The sequence below is a fragment of the Syngnathus typhle genome, linkage group LG10 (assembly GCF_033458585.1).
Source record: "Syngnathus typhle isolate RoL2023-S1 ecotype Sweden linkage group LG10, RoL_Styp_1.0, whole genome shotgun sequence".
NCBI classification, from domain to species: Eukaryota; Metazoa; Chordata; class Actinopteri; order Syngnathiformes; family Syngnathidae; genus Syngnathus; species Syngnathus typhle.
The window spans coordinates 4,119,307-4,139,367 of record NC_083747.1 but is presented as its reverse complement, the minus strand read 5'-3'; the positions used below and the strand labels follow the sequence as shown (position 1 = coordinate 4,139,367).

Sequence of the window (20,061 nt, the reverse complement as noted above, 5' to 3'; positions counted from 1 at the left end):
AATGTCAAGGAAAAATACTAAATAATTAAGGTAAAAAAATTAGCAAAGAGCAATTTAGAAAAATATGAATTTATTTTAAACCGTCCATATTATTTCACAAGGAATTTCTCACAAAAGAGAAAAATTATCCGATAAGATAATTCAGATTGAAAATGTGTTTTATCATTTAGTGTCTTCTAGGTCATATATGAAGTCCTCAGGCAGCTTCTCGTCAGGAATTTTGCTTAGCTGCTCATCGTAGGAGCGCAGAGTCCACAGTTTGTCCAGTTCGTACACTTCTCTAGTTTCTGGAAGCATGAAGTGAACAACTATATTGCCTGAGGGAAACAAAAAAACACGAGAAATTTATACTTGCAAGTGTGACCTTGAAAATAAATAAAGGGGAATACGTTACATACCAAAGTCAACACACATCCAGTTGTCTGCAGTCTTTCCTTCGAGCTTAACATGAGCATCGTGATCGTTCTTCATGAATTTGTACTAAAGGATGTAGTGGTGATTGTTGAAAAAAATAAAAAAAATAAACTGCTGACAGGTGTCAGAAGCAAATTGATCAATTACAGGTCACTTACTACTTTAATGGCATAAAGTGCCATTGCGCGTAGGTGCCTCGGTGATACGCCGCTGACAACGATGAAGTACTCGGTGTATTTGACGTGCTCGGGTACTTTGATCACGCAGATGTCAGCGGCGTTTTCTTGACGTAGGAGAGCCACAAGCACGTCCAGGTTGAACGTCTCAGGGGGCCCTGCAGATTATCAAAATACTTATTAACAGGGAAACAAATTACTTTGTAAAACAAAAATACAACTGCAAGGTCAGACACAAGCAACACGCACTATCTCACTAGACACTTGCTGTACCCGGTAATGCACAAGTGTATGAAAGCTTAAGGACGCTAAGTAGTACATACTTAAAGACTGTAGTTATGCAACCTAGTGGAGAATGACTGATTTCATCAATATTGCAAGACATTGACAAATAAGTCAGCATAGAAAGCATCTTATTTACTTGAACATGATACAACTAGTTACAAATATTGCACCAAATCTGAATTGCAATTAAGTCATAATTTTATTTTTCCAAAGTCCAATGTTTGATACAATTAATGGCATGAAGGAATACCACACTCCAGAATTATGAAAGACCTACTTATCCCCGGTTCTCTACATATTGCGATTTACGAAAATATGGGAAATTAGGAAACTGACACCATCCAAATTGAAGCCACTTTAATGTGAATACTGTAATTACTTTTTCAACGCTACTTCAATTCCATAAATCTTTGCAATGAAAGAAATTAGCATCTTTCAAAACGCCGAACGGGATGAAATTACACCCCTCGGTGGCTATAATGAAATCAAATGGAAGGTTTTAACTCACTTTGGCTCGGATGACGCTTGTCATTAGAGTCGCCATCCATCTCGAGTGATTCATCCCGAATAACGTCAGACCTCGTCAGTAAATCACGATGGCCGGAGTCCATTTCCGAAAAGCATCTTTTCTTGTTCAAGTGGTGCATATGCGGGGAGCATGCGGTTAAACATGTCAAATGTCGACGAATGTAACGGCGATGACAAGGAACTTTAGTGACCAAACACTGCCTTGTAAAGACACGACTCTGCTCTATTAGTAATTTACTTGCACATACAAGTGGCTTAATGCACTTAAAAATATTCATTGTTTGACATTAGTACAACGCGACGACAACAACCTTCTACTTTCTACCAGATAAACACGGAAGTACAATACGTGCTTGGGATTTGATTGGTTCGCAGGTCTTCTTCGTGTGCTGTGATACACCGTGCAGCTGTACACAGCGCCCCCTACCAATTTCAACCGAATCGTGCTGCAGGTATTTTTTGGGACGATTCTGCATTGATAAATTAAGGGCACGGAATGAATTGTTACAATAATAAAAAATAAAATAAAAATACATATAACGCAAAGTATGTTTAAAAATACTTTGTTTCACTTCTGATCCAGGAGACGTTGAAATGTAACAATTGGAAACCAGATTTTCTGGTCATGCCGGCTATTACAGAAATGGTTACAAAAAAACGTTCTGGAATTAGATAAGAGGGAACAAAGTGCGTCACAGTGTCAAGAGGAAAAAAGCAAACGCATTTATAAACAATAATTATTGTTTATTTCTGTGCAGAATTCCTGCAATGAAATAAAAACGATGTATTTAAAAAATCCAGAAGAAGCCTTAATGTGCAGTATTGAATACCTTAAGTATTCAGAGAAGCTGATACTAACACCACCTGAGATATTTTGGCTATTTCTAGTGTATCAGCATTACATTTTAAAATTGAAATACACCATGTAAACATAAGATTATTATGGCTATGCAGCAATGTACTTTTGGTACATTTTGTTCCCTTTCTCTGGAAATAAAATAGTTTTAGCGCTAACTTCTCATCAAAGTCAAGAGTCCATTCGGACATTCAGTCTCAAGCCCACAGGAATATGGTCTGTCAAGCCAGCCAGTTGGGTAATAAATGATACCTCTTCCACTTCCTAAAAGAAGAGGAGGAAAAAAAAAAAACCTTCATTTTATACATCAACAATATCCAAGCATGCGATTTGTGTGAACACGTCATATAAAAGGATAATTAATAGTGTTTACATACTGTTTGGCAGTGCTTGGAAATGGAGTTTTCCCGAAATAGGATATAATCAATCCTCCGTCCAATCCACGGCTGGTCAATTTCGGGGTAAACAAAGGGCGAGCCAGCGGCGGGAACGGGAGGGCAGATGTAACGCTTTCTCAGCATGTCGTTCTCCAACGTTCTGCATACAGGCACAACATTTATTTTCTTGCCATTATTTCATCTCTGTTGATATTCAGAGGATTTCCACGTTTTACTTTTGCAGGTTTTCTGGGCTGTTTACAGCATCGTCGTACAACGTTGGCTGCTCGAGCAGAGTTCCTGTCATGCAGAAACGACCGTTTATATTATTTTATCATCAAACGGCACATCACGTGTTTTGGCCAATCGTACGCACCGATGACCCAGGGTTTCTCTTTCCCTGGCCCTGCTCTGCAAGGGTCTTTGTATTCCTCAAAGAGACTGTGATTTTGTTCCAAGGTGTCATCTAGACAGACGAGAGAGAACAAGGTTGATATTAAAGTGGATAAATTGGAGGCAAATGGCACTGGCGGGAGAGTAAAACACACCCGGTGAGCAGTTGTCAAAGTTGAAGTCTCCGCAGAGCACATCAAAAACCACTTCTTCATCCGCCTGCCTATTGGCTGCTTGGAAATCACCAATCCACTTGGTGACCATGTTCAGCTGCTCACAGCGGATCGCTCCTTCACCTTGTTCAAAAGGTCAGTCATGTTTACCTTTCAATCTCCTCAAACTAGTCTGGAGATGTTTCTTTACCTTCTGGTGCATGAAGGTGGATACAGTTGAAATAACCAACCAGCTTCGTCTGCTTCAGATTTTTCCCGAGGAGCACCTGGAAATGAAACAATTCATTTTGGTAGTCGATTTGTGGGCCTGATGGGAGTCGTTCAAACAAAAAACAAGCACCTTAGTGGAAAGAAGCCCCTTGGCAGCCAGCGCGTCTTCGCCTTTGCTGTTGGGAAAGCAGTGGTACTCGGCGTCCACGACGGGGAATCGGCTGGCCAAGAAGAGGCCGCTGTTGAAGAACTTAAAAGAGGAACAGCTACACGGGGGTTGGCAGGCGTACCCCCCGATGTCGTAGAGTATATGCGCAAACAAAGGACTCAGCGCATGGGTGAGTTTCTGCGCGGCCCTCTTATCAAACACTTCCTCTAAACAGAGAATGTCCACATGGGCGGGAAACATGGTGGACACTTCCCATGGCACGTCGCCCAGCTGGCTGAGTCCCTGAGAGAGCAAACGCCGATTCTGCCGGTTGGAGTTCTGGTTGGAGTTGTGCTGGATGATATGGGAGGGTTCTATTGTGTCATCACAGGGTACGTAAACCACATCACTGTTGAGATTTGGGATTGAAGCCTGTCTGTCTGTCGCGCCGTACGTCGAGGCGCTCGACGTGGGGAGTATACTGTTGGAAGGGCTAAGAGCACCGCCGCTGCTGGGAGAATCAATAACGATCCGGATATTGGGTCGGCCCACGCCCCGAGCGATACACTCGCCGATAGCGGTGGCTCTTTTCTGGGTGTGTCCCAGATTATTGAAGCGAGCCAGACTGTCAGGCAAGAGACACAAGTTGGCCGAGGCGAAGACGAACGAGCCCTTCCCCTCAAGTTCCAAGCCTGTGTGCGTCTCACTCTGGAGTGACGCTGACTCTCGGTGGTAGCAGAAGGGTCTGCGGCACCCCTGCAGCGGGGCCCACAGTAGGAAGCCCAGCAAGGCCACGGGAGCAGTCACCACAAAGAGGACGAGGAACACGATGGAGCCGAAGACGACTTTGAGGGGGTAGAGGTAGCACGTGTCCTCTCGTCTCCGCTCGAGGGTGGTCAGCTTGCACACGGCGATGAGGCGGTCGAGGAACCAGAAACACGGCAGAATCAACACCCATCCCGCCGCGTGGGTGACTGCAGCACACCGGTTAGAGAATGGGGATGACTGCAGGGCCATGGTGCAAAGCTCACCGGACTAAATTCAGGTGCCGCCGCATCTCTCCACTGAACACTAAAGAGAAGGAAAAAAAAGTTACGTTATGACACTGTCTTACAATAGAATGTGGTTTTACAAGATGCTGCCCAACAATATTTCACTAGTTAATATTTTGCTATGTTGCATTTTCGAATGCAGGATGCAAACTCCACCAGAAAAGTTGAAATGCCGGATTATTAATTTGAATTTCAAACTGTGAGGCAAACGTGCTAACCACTCTACCACCTTGGAAGATAAGACAAGAAACAACAAAATTACCTATGCATATATTGATATGAAAATCTATTTAGCAACATACTATATTTTGCTTCACAGAAAACGTGCCAGGAAAAGATAACGTCTTACTTTAACAGCATTACAACGCCTGTAATGTATTTGAAATGAGTCAGCTGAATTCAGGGCGGGCGGAACATTCAAAACAACCAGGAAGTTGAATATTGACAGTCATCCGTTCAAACTAGCTTTCGCTCATGTTGTTGTGGTTTTATTTTCTGTATTACATTCTGCTTTATGACTGACGATTCAAACTTTTCTTTCGTGCTCATTTTACTTCCGACTCAACATTTCTTCCTCCTTCAGGTGTGTACTCCAGTCATCGCTCCTGTTTAGGTATGCTAAGCTAACATTGTTGTAAACACAATAAAATCAAAATACACTGTTAAATGTCGCGGGTATTGTCGTATGATGTACGAGGACGTGTGTACAAATTTTCCGACATAGCCCACAGTATTGTCAACCTACGGATATATAGTGCGAATATATGAAATGTATGCAATGAGGGTTAGCCTTGACGGCTAACTCAAGACATTCCTACCTTTCGGCAAGAAAACTAGGGCGGACCATTTCGACAGCACGACATGTTGGAGTAAATCTACTCATTAGTGTAACATTTCAAGTCTTGTATTGGTGTATTCAATAATAAACTTGACGTTTTAAGAAAAAGGAGCGATTTAATGAAGTGATCCAAATCAGATACTTACCACGTAGTCCCTCATTATGGACCGAGTTTGCCGATCCGTAATGACGTCACACGGGTGGCTTAAACCCATGTGTCACGTGATCTTACCTGTGGTCACGTGATGAACATACCTGACCCAGGCACGGTCGACACTTGAGCGACGCAGAATCTCATTTTTTTTGTAGGTGGCAAAGTTATGTGGCTTGACACTTGCTCTGTTTAAGGCAAAATAAAGTCCCGTTTTTGTTTCACGTTTCATTGATTCATTGATTCATTGAAAGGTAGAAAGCAGAGGGAAGAGTCCCTTGTCAGCTCCTTCACTTCCCGGACGTTGAAGGGATGCTACCAAGCCGCGGTTAAAATGTCGGAAAAAAGGTGAAATACTCCCTCAGGTCTTCACCAAGTTCGCCTCGGAGAATGCGCCGGGTATATATCAAATCTCCTCGGTGACGACGGTAGGCCAGAGAGAAGAGATTCAACTGTTCCAGTCGATCTTCGTAGGAAAGCTGGTGAAGTTTTGCGACTGTTTTCGTACCGCGACGTTGAACACGCTCCAGCATATCGGTTTCGTACTTGGTCAATGGGAATACTGCAGGCAGTCCGTACTCAAGAATGGGACGCACGTGAGAAATAAACAGGGGTCTGAAAATCGCAGGAGTCATACGGGCAAACGACCGTCGGATGGATCCAAACATCCTGGTGGCAGCGGTGACCTTCTTCGTGGTGTCAAGACTAGTCTTTAGGTCTGACGACACTATGACACCAAGGTCCTTCTCACTTGTGGTGTTTTTAAGGAGATATCCTCCAATATGGTACGCCCTGAGTGGATTCTGAGTTCCCATGGAGAGCACTGAACATTTGGCATGGTTTACTGGAAGCAGCCATTTTTCCGTCCAACAATGGAGCCTATCTAACACGTCTTGGAAACGGTCAGCATCCTCGACGCTAGTAACTTCAGCCCAAAGTTTCAAATCATCCGCGTACAGTAAACACTGAATGTTCAGTTCTTGCGGGAGATCGTTGACGTAGAGTTTGAAGAGTTCGGGTCCAAGGACCGATCCTTGTGGCACTCCATTAGACATAAGCACAGGCGCTGAGTATGCGTCGTTGACTTTCACTCGCATATAACGTCCTTCCAGAAAGTCAGCAATCCAGGATAAGATCTTCCCAGTTACGCCAACCCTTTGGAGTTTAAGCAGGAGACGCATGTGAGGTACTCTGTCAAAGGCTTTGCTGAAGTCCACGAAAATGACATCAAGGCATTTACCAGCGTCGACGGCAGCTACCCACTTCTCTCTGGCTACTAGGAGATTCGATACACAGGAACGTCCTTCCTGGAAACCATGCTGAGCAGCAGTTAGCACGTCAAGCTTGTTCAGGTGATTTTGTAGAGCCCGCTTTAGTAGTTTTTCCATGACCTTACAAACAATCGAGGTCAGACATATGGGTCTGTAATTTGTCGGATCATGGCGAGCTCCTCCCTTGAAGATTGGTTTGACTGTGCCAATTTTCCAATCGACAGGTAGACGTCCGGTTTCCAATGAAAGCTGGAATATGTGTCGGACGGGTTCTGCAATATGCTCGACAATAGTTCTGAGGAAAGCTGGGTGCATCTCATCTGGTCCAGGAGAGGAGTTCTGCCGTAACTCCAGAAGTGCTTTTATAACAGATTCTCGCTCAAATACAAGGTGATGGAAGCCTGAGTCAGGAACTGGAGTTTGGGAATCCAGGATCTGCGGCTCGACGGTATACACAGAGGCGTATTGTGAGCCGAGTGATTCAGCTTTTTCGGCATCCTGGAGAAGGAGATCCTCAGAACCCGGGGAACGAAGGGGAGGTATGCCACTTCCTGCCTTGGTCCTTCTTTTCAAATAAGCGAACAGGAGCTTTGGGGAGGTCTTGGATGACTCCGCCAGATGCAGTTCATATTCGGTTCGTTTTTCCCGCTTCATTTGTGTGCACCGATTTCGAACTATTTTGTAGCGATCATAGTCCACGGGAGATTGAGACAGTTTGAATCGATCCCATAGTTTACGACGACTTTTCAGCAAGAGTCTTAGTTCACCATCAAACCAAGGAGGACCTTTGGTGAAGGCTCGTTTCCGAGAAATTGGCACATGCTCCTCCACAAGAAGTTCAAGTTTGGAACGAAACATGGTCCAGGCATCTTCGAGTTCGAGATGAGACGGGATACTCCAGTCTGTTTGAGCAGCAGCTTCCTGAAGAGTGGGTTGATTTATACGCCAATAATTTCGATGGGGTCTACCAGAATCGTTAATTGGTGCACACCCGCTCCAGTAAAAGGAAATTGTACAGTGATCACTTCTCCCGATTGGCAGCGAACATTGCAATTTGTCGATGTCAGTTGGGGACGCTGTTAAAACAAGATCAAGGATGTTTGAGGTTTGACCAGAAAACATACGGGTTGGAGACATGACATGCTGGGTCAAATTGCAGTCGAGGATTGTATCAAGCAGTTGGGCATCGAAAGTTCCTTGATCTAGGTTACAGTGGAGGCTGTTCCATTCAATAGCGGGCGCATTAAGGTCACCGACAATCAGACAGTCTCTGCCTCTCCCATGACATCGAAGTTGATCTAGCAGCTCAGTTCCTTGAGCAGACGGGCTTCTATAGATGACGCCAACCGTAACTGATTTGCGTCCATTGTTGACGCGGCACCATAGGGTTTCGATTCCGTTGTCAGCATCGCAGTTGGTTTCTATCGAGTGGACACGAAGTTCCGCTTTCCAGTAAAGGATGACACCGCCACCAGTTCGGTGTTCAGGACGATCGGACCGGGTTAGGAGGTAACCTGGCAGCTGGATCTCAGAATCAGCGATCTCTGGGGTTAACCACGTTTCCGTGAAAGCAAGCAGGTCAGGATGTTGTTCCTCTACAAGGAGTTCAATGTCATCTAGTTTGTTACGAATGCTTCTAACGTTGGCCGTGATCACCCTTAATCCCAAAGGCGATGTTAATGCTTCGGGATAAAGGTAATCGGTCTCCAGGTCTCTCTGGTCCTCTTCTGAACAACGCGAAAATCCACAATGCGTAGGTCAGTTTCACCGGCTGCACGGCGAGTACGAAGTTCAGTGACTGCATCTTTCATTTTGATCCGATCCTCCGGCGATAGGTCACGTAGCACATAGAACTTTTCACCTTTCAGGCGAAAGGTTCTTTTGAGAACGCGGTGGCATTCCGCTTCGTTGTTAAGTACGAGTTTCAGCGGGCGCGTTTTTGAGCAGTCCTCCGATTTGCGTCCAAGCCTGTAAGCTGAGATAACGTGTATCCCTTCTTCACCTTCGTCAAACATGAGTGACACCATACGTTGGAGAAATGTTTGATCGTCAACAATTCTCTCGGCCGAAGATTCTTTCGGGGATTCCGGGGCATTCACAATTATCAAACATCTTTCACGAGGTGGAATAGACGGGTTGGCTCTGCAGTTTTCGGCTGCCTGATGCTTGGAGTAATCAGTCACCTGCTTTTGTAGCGCTGAGAGTTTGTCTAAGACAGTTTGCATCTGAGCGCTGACATTCGGAGCTTTTGGTTTATGTTTCTTGTTCCGTACAAGAATAAAATCATCTTTGGGCGCGTCGGGATCTGGGCTTGCAGCAACAGCGGCGTAGGTTGCCTTTGGAGCAGGCTGTTTTAGGACTGTGGGTGCTGCCAGGGTGGAGATATCGGGCTCTGAGTTACACTTTGTCAATGGCGTTGTCGTAGAGCAGGATGAGGTAGGAAAGGTGACCCGAACCGGGGAGCAGTCTGCAGAGCGCAAAACTTGAGTTACGGGAGCGTTTTGGGGAGTGAGTGGTGGAAGTCCTGACTTTACGCGCATATCGCTAAATACACACTGACAGTGGTCACAGAGGAAGTTCACAGCCGAGGAGGTTACCATCCGTAGGCATTCATATTCCGCCTTCTCAATACCGCAGCAGGCGATGTGAATCCATCCGTCGCACAGACTGCACTGGACGGCCTTCGACTTTGTGGTTACTCCACGAGCACAATTAGCACATTTGGTCTTCATGGTTATTGCACCGGTGGTCCGGAGCAGGTGAGCAGCTGGCTGGCCGGTCGGGTTACGTTCGTCGTCCTGTCTGGGCGTCGTCGAACTCGGCGTCGTCGTCGAACTCGGCGCCGTCGTCGAACTCGGCGCCGTCGTCGAACCCGGCGCCGTCGTCGAACTCGGCGTCGTCGTCGTCGAACTCGGCGTCGTCGAACGCGGCGTCGTCGACCGCGGCGGCGTCGTCGTCGACCGCGGCGGCGTCGTCGTCGAACGCGGCGGGGGCGTTGGAAAATCTTAGCAAGTCTCGCTTTGCTATGCTCAATAATGTTGACAAAGGTGTTGACAAATTGTGATAAGAAATGAATTGAGGTCAAAGTACAAGTGGTAATCTAAACCGCACCATAGTTCAAACAAAGATTTTCAGGAACACTGCATTCGTGGGTTTGAACATTTATAGTTTATATCTTCATCTTTTTGTCCGGTTTTAAGAGCACACACATTTGGAAAAAGGTGCAAATATGAGCAATTCGTCAAACGTATGACAACTTTTTGCACTAACTGGGATGTACTTAAAGGTTTAATGAGGAAAAATATTACAATCTACATAAACTTTCAGAATAGTATCACCACTGATTAACATTTAGATTTTTAAAAAAGACAAGATGAAAAAAAAAAAGATAATTTACCACTATGATTTGCAACAAAGAAAAAGTGACAAGATCTCACTTCCACCAACACAAATCAGCAAAAACGGCACTCTGTCATTCTCTCCCACTTTCTGTCGCTCAGTTGCCCCTGGCCCTTCCCACAATTGTGAGAATGTAGAGAAAGATATTGATCACGTCCATATACAGATTGAGTGCGGCAAAGACATATTCTTCCGGATGCAGGGACAGCTTCTTGTTGCCGAGCAGTAGCTGGGTGTCCACTGCCAAAAACTGGAACAAGTGAAAGAACTCAAGACATGACATGACATGAACCTACTCATAAGAAATTTCAAAGTGGATGACTTACACAGGTGAAAAGCAAGGCTCCCAGTCCAGCATAGAATATGTGCAGGACCTTGTTCTGCATGATGATGCATAGCAGGCCGAAGAGGATAAGGACAACCAAGCAGACGAACATCACACCATAACAGGAAGTGAAGTCATACTTGGTCTGTGGAGGGATGACAAGCATGTCATTTAGAAGTCATGCTGCTCCTTAAACTTGTTGCGCTGCATGTGTCAAATAGAAACCTGGAGAGAGAAGATGACCACTGTGAAGCAGACCACCGCTGTGATGCCCAATGCTATGACCACTACGTCCGTTTCATGATAGCTGGCAATCATTCCCACCATATATGAAAGGCTCAGGGTCAAGATGGACTGAAAACAAGACAATAATTGTTAGTGAGAACTATAAAAAAGTAAACTGAAATAAAGGAATTGCTTGCACAAAGGCACACAACCTTTACATATTGTAGAATTTGGTTCAAACGAAAAAAAAAACATATTTATAACAAACCAGGAAAGTAAAACATTGCTTACTAATGCAATCAGGTTCCATGGATGCTTCCTGCGGAGGTCTCCAAAGCAGCTGATGGCGCACACGCTCGCAAAGAATATGACGTAAGCCACGATGTATGGCCAGAAGTTCTGTCTTGCGTAGAATTTGATTTGGGCTACGAAGGTGAAAACCATCACGAAGGTGAACGTAACTGCCAATTGAGCGGTTAGCACCAAGAACACCTGCAGGGTGAAAGCAGCAACATATTTTTTAGTTATACAAAGTACATTAATTGCGCTTATTCAGGTTTGTGCCTTGACCACAGGGGGGCAGTATAATACAATCATTATAACACAAACAAAGACGACTCTCACATCTAAGCAACCCAGTAAGCTGCAGTAATATTAAGGTTTTTTTTGCACAGGTTAAAGAATACACAGCATTATTGTCAGATTATGTTTTGCAACATGTGGCTCCATTAAGGATGGATGACATTTTATAATAATGCCAATAATGTATCTATTAATTAATAAATTGAATAATTTCTTTCACTGTAATATTTTTCATCATCTCTCATCGTACCTTCCTAATGAAAGCTCTTCTTATGGTTTTGTTATCCAGTCCGAAACTTAAGTCTTCGTTCTCATCAAATGATGGCGGGTCCTCCACACTGTGGTAAGCATCACCTGAAGGGTCAGCTACCAACAAGAAGGTACAAATAATAATGTACAGTCAGAAATGAAAGAAGGGGGGGGGGTCACACACGGTTGCTTACCGCATATATCGTCGTGAAAGCCGTAGGAAGGTGGCGAATACGGCGAGGATGTTTTGGTGCTCATCCCGAAAGCTCCAGGTACACCAGGCCCAAAAGCAGCCGGTGGAGGTAGAGGGACACCACCGGGAGAGCCCACGAAACTGTTCGGGCCTGACGTGGTATCAGCATAGGACGGCGGAGGTAGCGGGACACCGCCGGGAGAGCCCACGAACATGTTCGGGCCTGATGTGGTATCTTCATACGACGGCGGCACTAATTCATTGTCCAGCCGAGTGTATGCAATTTTATCCGTGGCCATTTTCAGATGCAACAAATTGTGGAGTAGACGGTCCGTTTGTATGTTTACGAATTACACAAGGACGGTTAAATAACAAACGCGCTCGGCTGGAGAGTGTCAGTGACAACAGTACGTGACGTCACGATCACGTGATTTCTTCATTTCCGGGTCGCATAATTAATTCATCATCCGTTCGTTTTCGTGTCGCTAAAATAAAGCGTAATATTTCTAAAATTGGGCGTGGTTGAATGAATGTCAAATAATTGAAATACTATAAATAGCCTCCTGTTGCGGTAAAATAACTCATATTTCCTGATTGGGCACTGTCTTGAGAGCACTTTTATTTTTCTTCATACAAAATATTACATGAAGTCAGAGCCTATTAGAAAAAATAGAACAGAATAATTAACATTTTGTTGGTATCCCTTTATTTCACATACAACAAATTTCCAGATGTGCTCTTTTTTTAATGCATTGTAAAATGCAAGGCAAAATACCTTTGCACTTTACATTCAGTGTCAAGATGACATCAGATGTTTCAAGTTCATAAGATTTCTATCAAAGTGGTCAAGTATAGATATATATAAAAAAAAAAAGGCAACATTAAATAGTCTATAAGACAAACATTTTAAATCCACAAAAGTTATTGCTACTTTTCCACTCGTCTTTTGTTCTTTATACAAACTGCAGGCTTTAAACATTCACGGCATGCTCTTCATGAACGTTGCAGTGGACCTAACTAAAAAGCAAACACAAAAATACAGTTTATTATTGTAAGCTTCCATAATAAATACATAAATAGCATAATTTAAAAGGCACATTCGGAAAGAAATTTTTGATAAAATTCACATTCAAACACTTTTTTTTTTGCTGAGCTTGCTTGATATGCAATTCATGAGTGAGGGAACTAAGTGCCCCCTCCCATCTTGATTACTAAAATGAAATTTCTAGTTAAACCTAAAAATGCACTACAAATTTCAGAGGTGAACTCAATTTGACTTTTTCAAATATTTTAAAAGCAGATGTCGCAGAAGTCCCGCAGTGCAACGTTTCAATACTTTTTGCACAACCTGCTGCTCTAACAAACTGAATGGCAAAATTCACAACGGGTGCTTGATGCATGACAATTTCGAGTTTTCCAGCCTGACTCATTTGCAAGCTGCTAACAAAACCAACACTTATATCAATACCCTGTTGAGAACCCATTTGCAGCTGCACAATGATCAAGTACTGCTAATCATGCATTGTTGATTCAAGTCATGCATTAAAAAATGTCGGTCAAATTAAGGTCCTCCGGTTAGATTGTAGTACATTTGTGGTTCATCTTAAAATTTCACCCAGAAGCCCAATATCCCTAAGTTTTTTTTTTTTTAATGTACATACTTAAGGGGAAATGGTCTGCATAGATTCAGCTGATACAAATCCTGAAAAATGCACCATGAGTGACTCCCTCATATTTCTATACACGTTTTGGTATATATATATATATATATATATATATATATATATATATTTGGTATATAGTGTTGGGGAAGACACTTTATCATAAGACATGAATGCGCTAGGAAACACTTACAGAATATATATATGTACAAAAATGAACCATGAGGTTCAGTTAGTCTGCTTTACTTAATCTTTTTTTTTTTGTCGATGTATAAATATTAAATAATGGAAAAAAAAAAATACTGATCTAATTTGAATAAAACACAGCATTTGTTTGCACGTCCTGTGATTTTTCTTCACTTTTTCAAGTTAAAAGCTTGTGCGGATGACCCTCGATGTACAGTAACATAACCCCGGGCGGGGCTTATGACTTCTCAACCACGTCATTTTCTTTTCACTGCATGCGATCCGTCTGCAGCTGCTGAGGCTGGTACTGGCTGAAGGCGGCGGCGGCGGCCGCAGCCCCCGGGGTGGCGGCGGCGGCCAGCGGCTGCTGGAGCGTGTAGCCGTAGCCGGCTGTGGTCATGTAGCCGGTCGGGGCCGGGGAGGCCGCGTACGGATACTGCTCATAGGCGGCGGCAGCTGCAGCGGCAGCGGTGGCAGCTGCGGCCGAATACTGAGCATAAGCGGCTCCAGTGTAGTCGAGGTATGGCGAGGTGGCTGCGGCGGCGGCAGCTGTCGCCGTGGCACTTGAGGGTTGGACGTGAGGGATCATCATACTGGGCTGGACAAAGGCCTGAGGATAGACATAGTGAGCCGGGATCCTGTGGGACAAAAAGGCAATGATGTCAAAGGTAAGCAGCAACGGGCCATCCTGCAGGCGCCGCAAATACGTCAATCCAAGTCCTCAAAAAACACAGCAAATCCATTCATTAACAACTGGGGGGGGGGAGAATCCCTACCGAGATAAGAAAAGTTAAGAAAGCGGCAAAAAACCACAAGCGCAATAAAAGCACCTGAATCTTAAAACGTCAACCCGCCGCCGCCGCCGCCGCCGCAACCCGGCCACAAAATGCGAGCCGACCGCACGACACCACGTCAAGAAATGAAGTGGACATGATCGTGCCTACACGGCAACAGCACACGTACAGGCATGCCCAAACATGTTAGGATCCTTCAACACAAACAAAAACAATCAACTGCAAACAAGTCCACTTCACTGGTTGGGAAACTGAAGAAATAAACGGTAGGGGCGAGGCTACCTTCTGGAGAGTTGCAACAGTTTGAACCATTGAGCAGTGGAAGCCCTTCCAAAACCTTAAAATGTACTAATAAACACTTTTTGAACACAACATACCGTCATTTTTCGGACTATAAGGTCCTGTTTTGGGAAATTTCCATATACTGTATACGGGCACAATGGTCTACAAACCAGCACAGCAAATGAGTCGAACTATATTCGACTTCAATTTGACATCCGTACAATTTAAAAAAAATTAAATGAACTTATTTGAACTTAGCTTTTTTTCCCCTTTCTTTTATTATCTCATCTAGAAATAACCTGAACCATCTGTGCAATTTGTAAATTAAATCCTTAAGTATCACCTACTATGTCAAAGGTTCCCCGCATTTGTTTTTGGTCAACTTTGTAAAAACTTGCTTTTCGCTTTACTCAAGTGATAGAAGTGGAGCAAGTCACTCAGAAAAATATATGGAGGAGCAGGTGTGAAGGGGTTATATCTGTCCCTCTTGTGGACATACAAGAGCCCCCCACCCACATACAAATGTACACATGCCAAGTTGATTGACAAGGGAGGCTGGAGACAAGGCTATTTTTGCCGCCCTTGTCATGTCCAAAGGACACGCTGATCTCTTTTCGTGGCGGGGGACTCGTCAACTCGGCCATCTCGCATCTATCTCATGGCTTGCACAAAATATCAGATTGGCAAATAATCATCTGGCTATTCTTAGTTCTGACAAACAACTGTTACATTTATAAGCGGGGGGGGGAAAAAATGGCGGTTGTTTTTTCTGTATTTTGTGGATGTTTTTTTTTTATATTCATAACATTGTCACAAAGTTCACTTTCCTTGTTGTAGGTTAGGAAATAAGAAATGTCTCTTCTTTTACAGTATTCGTCAAAAGTTAGGAAACAACATTATGTAGAAATTGTAATGGAATTTTTTGGTCAAAACAACAAAAAAAAGTTAACTAAAACAGAATATAGTTTATAATTTAGATTCTTCAAAGTAAGGCGTCTTTTCCCCAGATTGGTTTTGATTGTAGTTTAGTTATTATATTCAGAATTATTTTTTTTATACTGGTTTTGTTCTACGACTGCTGATGAGAAAATTATTTTGCCCGTCAGTTTTCACAAACGTGGCCCTTGACCGTGACCTTGTTTTAATCGGACTGCTTTCACAAAGAAGCCTGTCCTTGCTTTGATGCATATTTTACAGTTATTCCAGTCAAGTGGGCAGCTAAATAAAGGTGCTTTGTAAATCGCCAGGACACATGGATAATCTGCAGCATGGGACCAAAAGGCTTCCACCTGTTGTCCACAGCTGAGCAGCGAAGCCTATTGCCATGCATTATTAACAGCGCCGCTCCTTTTTTTTTTCCATCCGAATTTGAGAGGCCGCGGAGATCGTCGTAGCAGACAGCTGCTGCCCGTGAGGCGCGTACAGATCTCGTGTCTGCAGCCCGTAACATTTGTCTCTTGACCCAGAGGTCCTCCAGTTGGCGGAGTTATTTTCTGCTCGACTCAAAGCAATGGGTTAATTGAAAGGAAACCAAACTCCCGCATGCAGGCCGACTGTTTGTTTTGTTGCAGGGAATCCGAAAATGGTCTCATCAGAATCCTTTTGTGTCCGTTCACAACAAAACATGAACGTCTTAATGTTAACTTTAAGAAAAAACTGAAAGGAGAATAAACAGCAGGCTCCACTCAGCACAAAGAATTAAAAATTCAACACCGCGTTCGCAGAGTTACACCGTCCTGGCAAAACTCAAATCGTGAACAAAAATAAACTCCCCAGCCCCAAATAGAAATGAGCACACAAGTTAAGCTGAACACCACATCATACTGAAAACAAGGCACACACCAATCTATGTGCTATGAAAACCAACCAAAAAATAAATAAAAACACCAACAATTAAAAAAAAAAAAGACACCCATGCATCTAGTCACCATTTTCAGCTCGTTTGTGTATGTTTACAGGTAACACTTTAGCGCTCTGCCCAATAGTAGACTCAGCTATTCCTCAAATCATCATCTGCTATTTTAACCGTTACCGAGCCTGTCAGATCAGAGAGAGACACAAACATGAAGTCAATCCGGCAGTTGGCTAAAGAAGAGGGGGGGGGGGGGGGGTGGGGGTGAGGGACACATGTTCAATTCCGTCACAGCGATTGCCGAGAGGAGCACTCATCATCTCTCATATGTCCTCATTCAGCAAGGTTTAAACAGGTGATAGTCAATAAAAATGTCATGATAAAGTGACAATCCTGTTTTTGTTTTGGGGAGGGGGGCATAGATTGTGCAACATACCCATAGGGCCTTTGGATGAATGCTGGGTGGATCTGAGGCATGCCAAATGCAAAGCCTGGAAAAGGCAGAAAAAAAGTAAATTATGAGCGCTGGAGTGAGTCTATAAACACTATAAATATGAAATAAAATAAATAAATAACAATGACAACAGCATAAGGAAAACGTGGAAAATTCCCTTCGAGTGATATTTTTACCAAACTAAGAATTTCTAGAATTTTTTTTTCTTCACTGGAAAAATAATGCTTAAAAAAAAGCACAGTAATTGTTGGTGTTTCTTTTTACACTGCCACTTGCAAAATCTGTTTTCATCTCCATTTTATTCACAGGAGGACAACAGTTCTAGTTTACAGGATATTCTTTTTTTTTTGTTGACATTTCCTGTTTTGTAGCTTTACGGTGATATTGAGTGAGTATCCAAATAAATAGCCCTCCTGGAGTGAACAATGAGCACCTCTCACCTGGCTGTATGACCCTGGGCTTGGCTCCAAGGTAGGCCAGGTTCACATTGGCCTTTCGGCCATCTATAATGGGGTTGGGGTCTTTGCAGGCTCGATCAGCAGAAGCCCGGTCTGCCATGGTCACCTGTAGGAAGACAATGAATGAGACTTCAAAACAATAACATGCATTTCTATAAACAATGATTATACTAGTTGACCCCAAAACCTAAGGATGGTACTTAATAAGTTGGGTCTCTTTAAATTTCTCAAAATGGTCTAACCTTTTTCAATCTCCACAGATGGGGGGGAAAAAAACAAGATGATATGGAAACAATTTTGAGTGCAGATATTTTTTTCTCTTTGTGCTGACATACAATGACATATTGTTTATTCTAACAATTAAAAAAAAAATCTTTTGCAAAATCATCATAATAAATAAAAGTGTGTTTTGGAATTTAGGAGTTATGCTGTCAGTAGGCCTAATGCAGAGAATTTTTTTAATTTGGTTTTACTCGTACTAGAAACCGGTCTCAATACAGTATTCTCCAGAGCTGTATATTAAATATATATATATATTTGTATTTATTTTTACTTAAGAGTAACTTTGCCACTTTTGCTCCAATTAACTTGACACATGTCAACATGTCACATATTCATACTGGCAGCAACAGAGCCGGTAGCACGTGCCAAAGCAACGTTACAAAACGCCAACTTTTTTTCATTTTATTTAAGTGAACACTTACAAATCCATAACCTCTGGACTTCCCCGTCTGTCGGTCTGTGATGACCACAGCCTCTTCAATGTCCCCGAAGACCTCGAAGTACTTCCTGAGACTGGAGTCGGTGGTGTGGTAAGGGAGACCTCCCACGAAGATCTTAGTGAAGGTGGTGTCTTTCTGAGCCGAATGCATATCTTATGGAGTTAATTGAGTTCGAGAAGTTACAAAATAAACTAGATGGAAAAAGGCACTTAGGAGCTAAGAAAAACGTCTGAGTGGAGGAAGAGTGTGTGTAGAGTGTGGCTTAGATAGGACAAGTCCTCCTGTCGCTAGCGAGGAGGAGGAGAAGGAGGAGGAGGAGGAAGAGGACACCTGTTAGTTTGTTGCCCACTTGTCAGAATATGCGACACGTCGAAGTAACTCCACCCAAGAGGCAAGCATCACGCTACAAGTACCCCACCGCTACAAGTGCCCCACCGAAGTGCGAAAAAGTGCCCCCCCAAAAAAGAACGTAAAATGTACTCTTGTTTATTACATTGTGTGGTTTTGTAGCGTTGACTTGAGGTGGTACTTGTGTACTGAGCGCCCCCTGTTGGTTGGAGGCGGTAGAGGCGTTTTCCTCCTCTGGGTAGGAGCACTGAAATGTGTTTTGTGTGTTTAGGGGTGACGTCGACTCACCTACTTTAATCTGTACTTTAATCTACAGATATTAGAGACGTTATGGTTATTTATGAGGTTTATTTAAATCAGATACAGAGGATAAACACAGCCATATTGGCCATCAGGTAGACCTACACAGTAGGGAAAATAATTCCATGTTAATCTAATCACAATTAGAGACATAGTCCTCCATTTAAAAAAAAATGTTTTAATAATAATTTCAGATAATTGTATTATTTGATTCCCAAAAATATTTTTTATAATGTCTTAAAATAACTTCATGTTAATCTAATCACAATTAGAGAAATCGTCCTCAATTAAAAATTTATTTTTTAAATAATAATTTCAGGTAATTGTATTATTTGATTCCCAAAAGTATTTTCCATAATGTCTGTGCAAGGCCCACTAACTGCTGGGCTTCTGGCAGTGACCACAGGCGCCAACTCAGGCAGAACCGCAGTGTATGAGAAGTATTTAGAAAACAGAATATGATCTGTATAAGGAGGATAATTCCAGATCTCAGTATGATGTAGTAAATTAATACCCATCCCACAGCCAATGAAATATTGGCATTGTTTGTGTTTTTCCTTCCAGCTTTTTGTTTTGGATCTCATTAGTGGAAGTGGACCTTAATATTGTAGTCAATGAGCGTGGAAATGTGACTCCCTCTGCCAAACACACTCGTGTCACACATTTACACACTCAATATGTCCAATTTATTTGGATCTATTACACAGTGTCTACTGTGAATGTCATTTTCAAAATTCCAGGAAGGGGATTCATCTTAAATAGTAGCCACATTTAGATGTATACAGGCTAGAAATACAGGCTGTATCATGTTTTATATGTGAAGTGTGTGTGTGTCTTAGTACATTTGAAAAGGTCACACAGGGAAAAGCACAGGTGTGCACGCTAAAAAAGAGTTACTGCTGTCAAAGTGTCACGACACACTGCAGAGACACCAAAATAGAATGCAGTCATTGTTAATGTTACATGCCACACCTGTGCTTTCCCTATATGACAACTTAAATGATGTGTTGTTTTAGAAAATAAATAAATCACCACACATGACCTCGCTGTCCTTTATGGCAGTTGTCGCCCTTTTGTACAAATCTATTGACGTTTAGGCTTGTTTTCAGTTGTGTGTTTGAAAGTAAAGTTTGTATTGTGTCTTGTTTGGATGTTAGGT

The 20,061-nt window shown here is 43.1% G+C and overlaps 4 protein-coding genes across 6 annotated transcripts; all 4 read right to left on the bottom strand.

Annotated features, from left to right (window-relative positions):
* Positions 1–53: 53 nt before the first annotated feature.
* On the bottom strand, positions 54–1,786 carry malsu1 (mitochondrial assembly of ribosomal large subunit 1). The gene is made up of 4 exons (XM_061288902.1): positions 1,384–1,786; positions 573–748; positions 399–480; positions 54–317 (listed from the first exon to the last, which is right to left on the bottom strand). Exons 1-4 carry the CDS (start codon positions 1,679–1,681, stop codon positions 163–165), a joined length of 711 nt encoding a protein of 236 aa, XP_061144886.1. The 5' UTR covers positions 1,682–1,786; the 3' UTR covers positions 54–162.
* Positions 1,787–2,126: 340 nt separating this feature from the next.
* On the bottom strand, positions 2,127–5,733 carry smpd5 (sphingomyelin phosphodiesterase 5). Of its 3 annotated transcripts, none has more exons than XM_061288758.1 (8): positions 5,597–5,733; positions 3,543–4,631; positions 3,393–3,468; positions 3,185–3,325; positions 3,013–3,102; positions 2,873–2,936; positions 2,637–2,796; positions 2,127–2,523 (listed from the first exon to the last, which is right to left on the bottom strand). In XM_061288758.1, the coding sequence occupies exons 2-8, from the start codon at positions 4,575–4,577 to the stop codon at positions 2,431–2,433; spliced, it is 1,659 nt and encodes a 552-aa protein (XP_061144742.1). In that variant the 5' UTR covers positions 4,578–4,631; positions 5,597–5,733; the 3' UTR covers positions 2,127–2,430. The 3 variants fall into 3 exon arrangements, with proteins under 3 accessions (XP_061144742.1, XP_061144744.1, XP_061144743.1); XM_061288760.1 differs by lacking the exon at positions 5,597–5,733 and adding an exon at positions 5,431–5,565; XM_061288759.1 differs by lacking the exon at positions 5,597–5,733 and adding an exon at positions 4,962–5,107.
* A 4,409-nt stretch (positions 5,734–10,142) lies between these two features.
* On the bottom strand, positions 10,143–12,291 carry grinab (glutamate receptor, ionotropic, N-methyl D-aspartate-associated protein 1b (glutamate binding)). The gene is made up of 6 exons (XM_061288865.1): positions 11,847–12,291; positions 11,654–11,769; positions 11,113–11,313; positions 10,822–10,950; positions 10,598–10,741; positions 10,143–10,521 (listed from the first exon to the last, which is right to left on the bottom strand). Exons 1-6 carry the CDS (start codon positions 12,142–12,144, stop codon positions 10,369–10,371), a joined length of 1,041 nt encoding a protein of 346 aa, XP_061144849.1. The 5' UTR covers positions 12,145–12,291; the 3' UTR covers positions 10,143–10,368.
* Positions 12,292–12,444: 153 nt separating this feature from the next.
* On the bottom strand, positions 12,445–18,740 carry rbm24b (RNA binding motif protein 24b). The gene is made up of 4 exons (XM_061288901.1): positions 18,237–18,740; positions 17,515–17,638; positions 17,057–17,111; positions 12,445–14,330 (listed from the first exon to the last, which is right to left on the bottom strand). The coding sequence occupies exons 1-4, from the start codon at positions 18,402–18,404 to the stop codon at positions 13,961–13,963; spliced, it is 717 nt and encodes a 238-aa protein (XP_061144885.1). The 5' UTR covers positions 18,405–18,740; the 3' UTR covers positions 12,445–13,960.
* Positions 18,741–20,061: the final 1,321 nt, after the last annotated feature.

Excerpts from the sequence above, each read along its gene's own strand:
- smpd5 (XM_061288758.1), bottom strand. The coding sequence starts at position 4,577 with ATGGCCCTGCAGTCATCCCCATTCTCTAACCGGTGTGCTGCAGTCACC. Across the intron at positions 3,469-3,542 it reads AGGGGCTTCTTTCCACTAAG|GTGCTCCTCGGGAAAAATCT; the intron begins GTGCTTGTTTTT and ends TTTCATTTCCAG. Across the intron at positions 2,937-3,012 it reads AGAGAAACCCTGGGTCATCG|GAACTCTGCTCGAGCAGCCA; the intron begins GTGCGTACGATT and ends TCTGCATGACAG.
- malsu1 (XM_061288902.1), bottom strand. The coding sequence starts at position 1,681 with ATGAATATTTTTAAGTGCATTAAGCCACTTGTATGTGCAAGTAAATTA. Across the intron at positions 481-572 it reads CACTTTATGCCATTAAAGTA|TACAAATTCATGAAGAACGA; the intron begins GTAAGTGACCTG and ends TACATCCTTTAG. Across the intron at positions 318-398 it reads CTGGATGTGTGTTGACTTTG|GCAATATAGTTGTTCACTTC; the intron begins GTATGTAACGTA and ends TGTTTCCCTCAG.
- grinab (XM_061288865.1), bottom strand. The coding sequence starts at position 12,144 with ATGGCCACGGATAAAATTGCATACACTCGGCTGGACAATGAATTAGTG. Across the intron at positions 10,951-11,112 it reads CATGGAACCTGATTGCATTA|TCCATCTTGACCCTGAGCCT; the intron begins GTAAGCAATGTT and ends TCTTGTTTTCAG. Across the intron at positions 10,522-10,597 it reads GAGCCTTGCTTTTCACCTGT|TTTTTGGCAGTGGACACCCA; the intron begins GTAAGTCATCCA and ends CACTTGTTCCAG.
- rbm24b (XM_061288901.1), bottom strand. The coding sequence starts at position 18,404 with ATGCATTCGGCTCAGAAAGACACCACCTTCACTAAGATCTTCGTGGGA. Across the intron at positions 17,112-17,514 it reads GCCCAGGGTCATACAGCCAG|GCTTTGCATTTGGCATGCCT; the intron begins GTGAGAGGTGCT and ends TGCCTTTTCCAG. Across the intron at positions 14,331-17,056 it reads TTCATCCAAAGGCCCTATGG|GATCCCGGCTCACTATGTCT; the intron begins GTATGTTGCACA and ends TTTGTCCCACAG.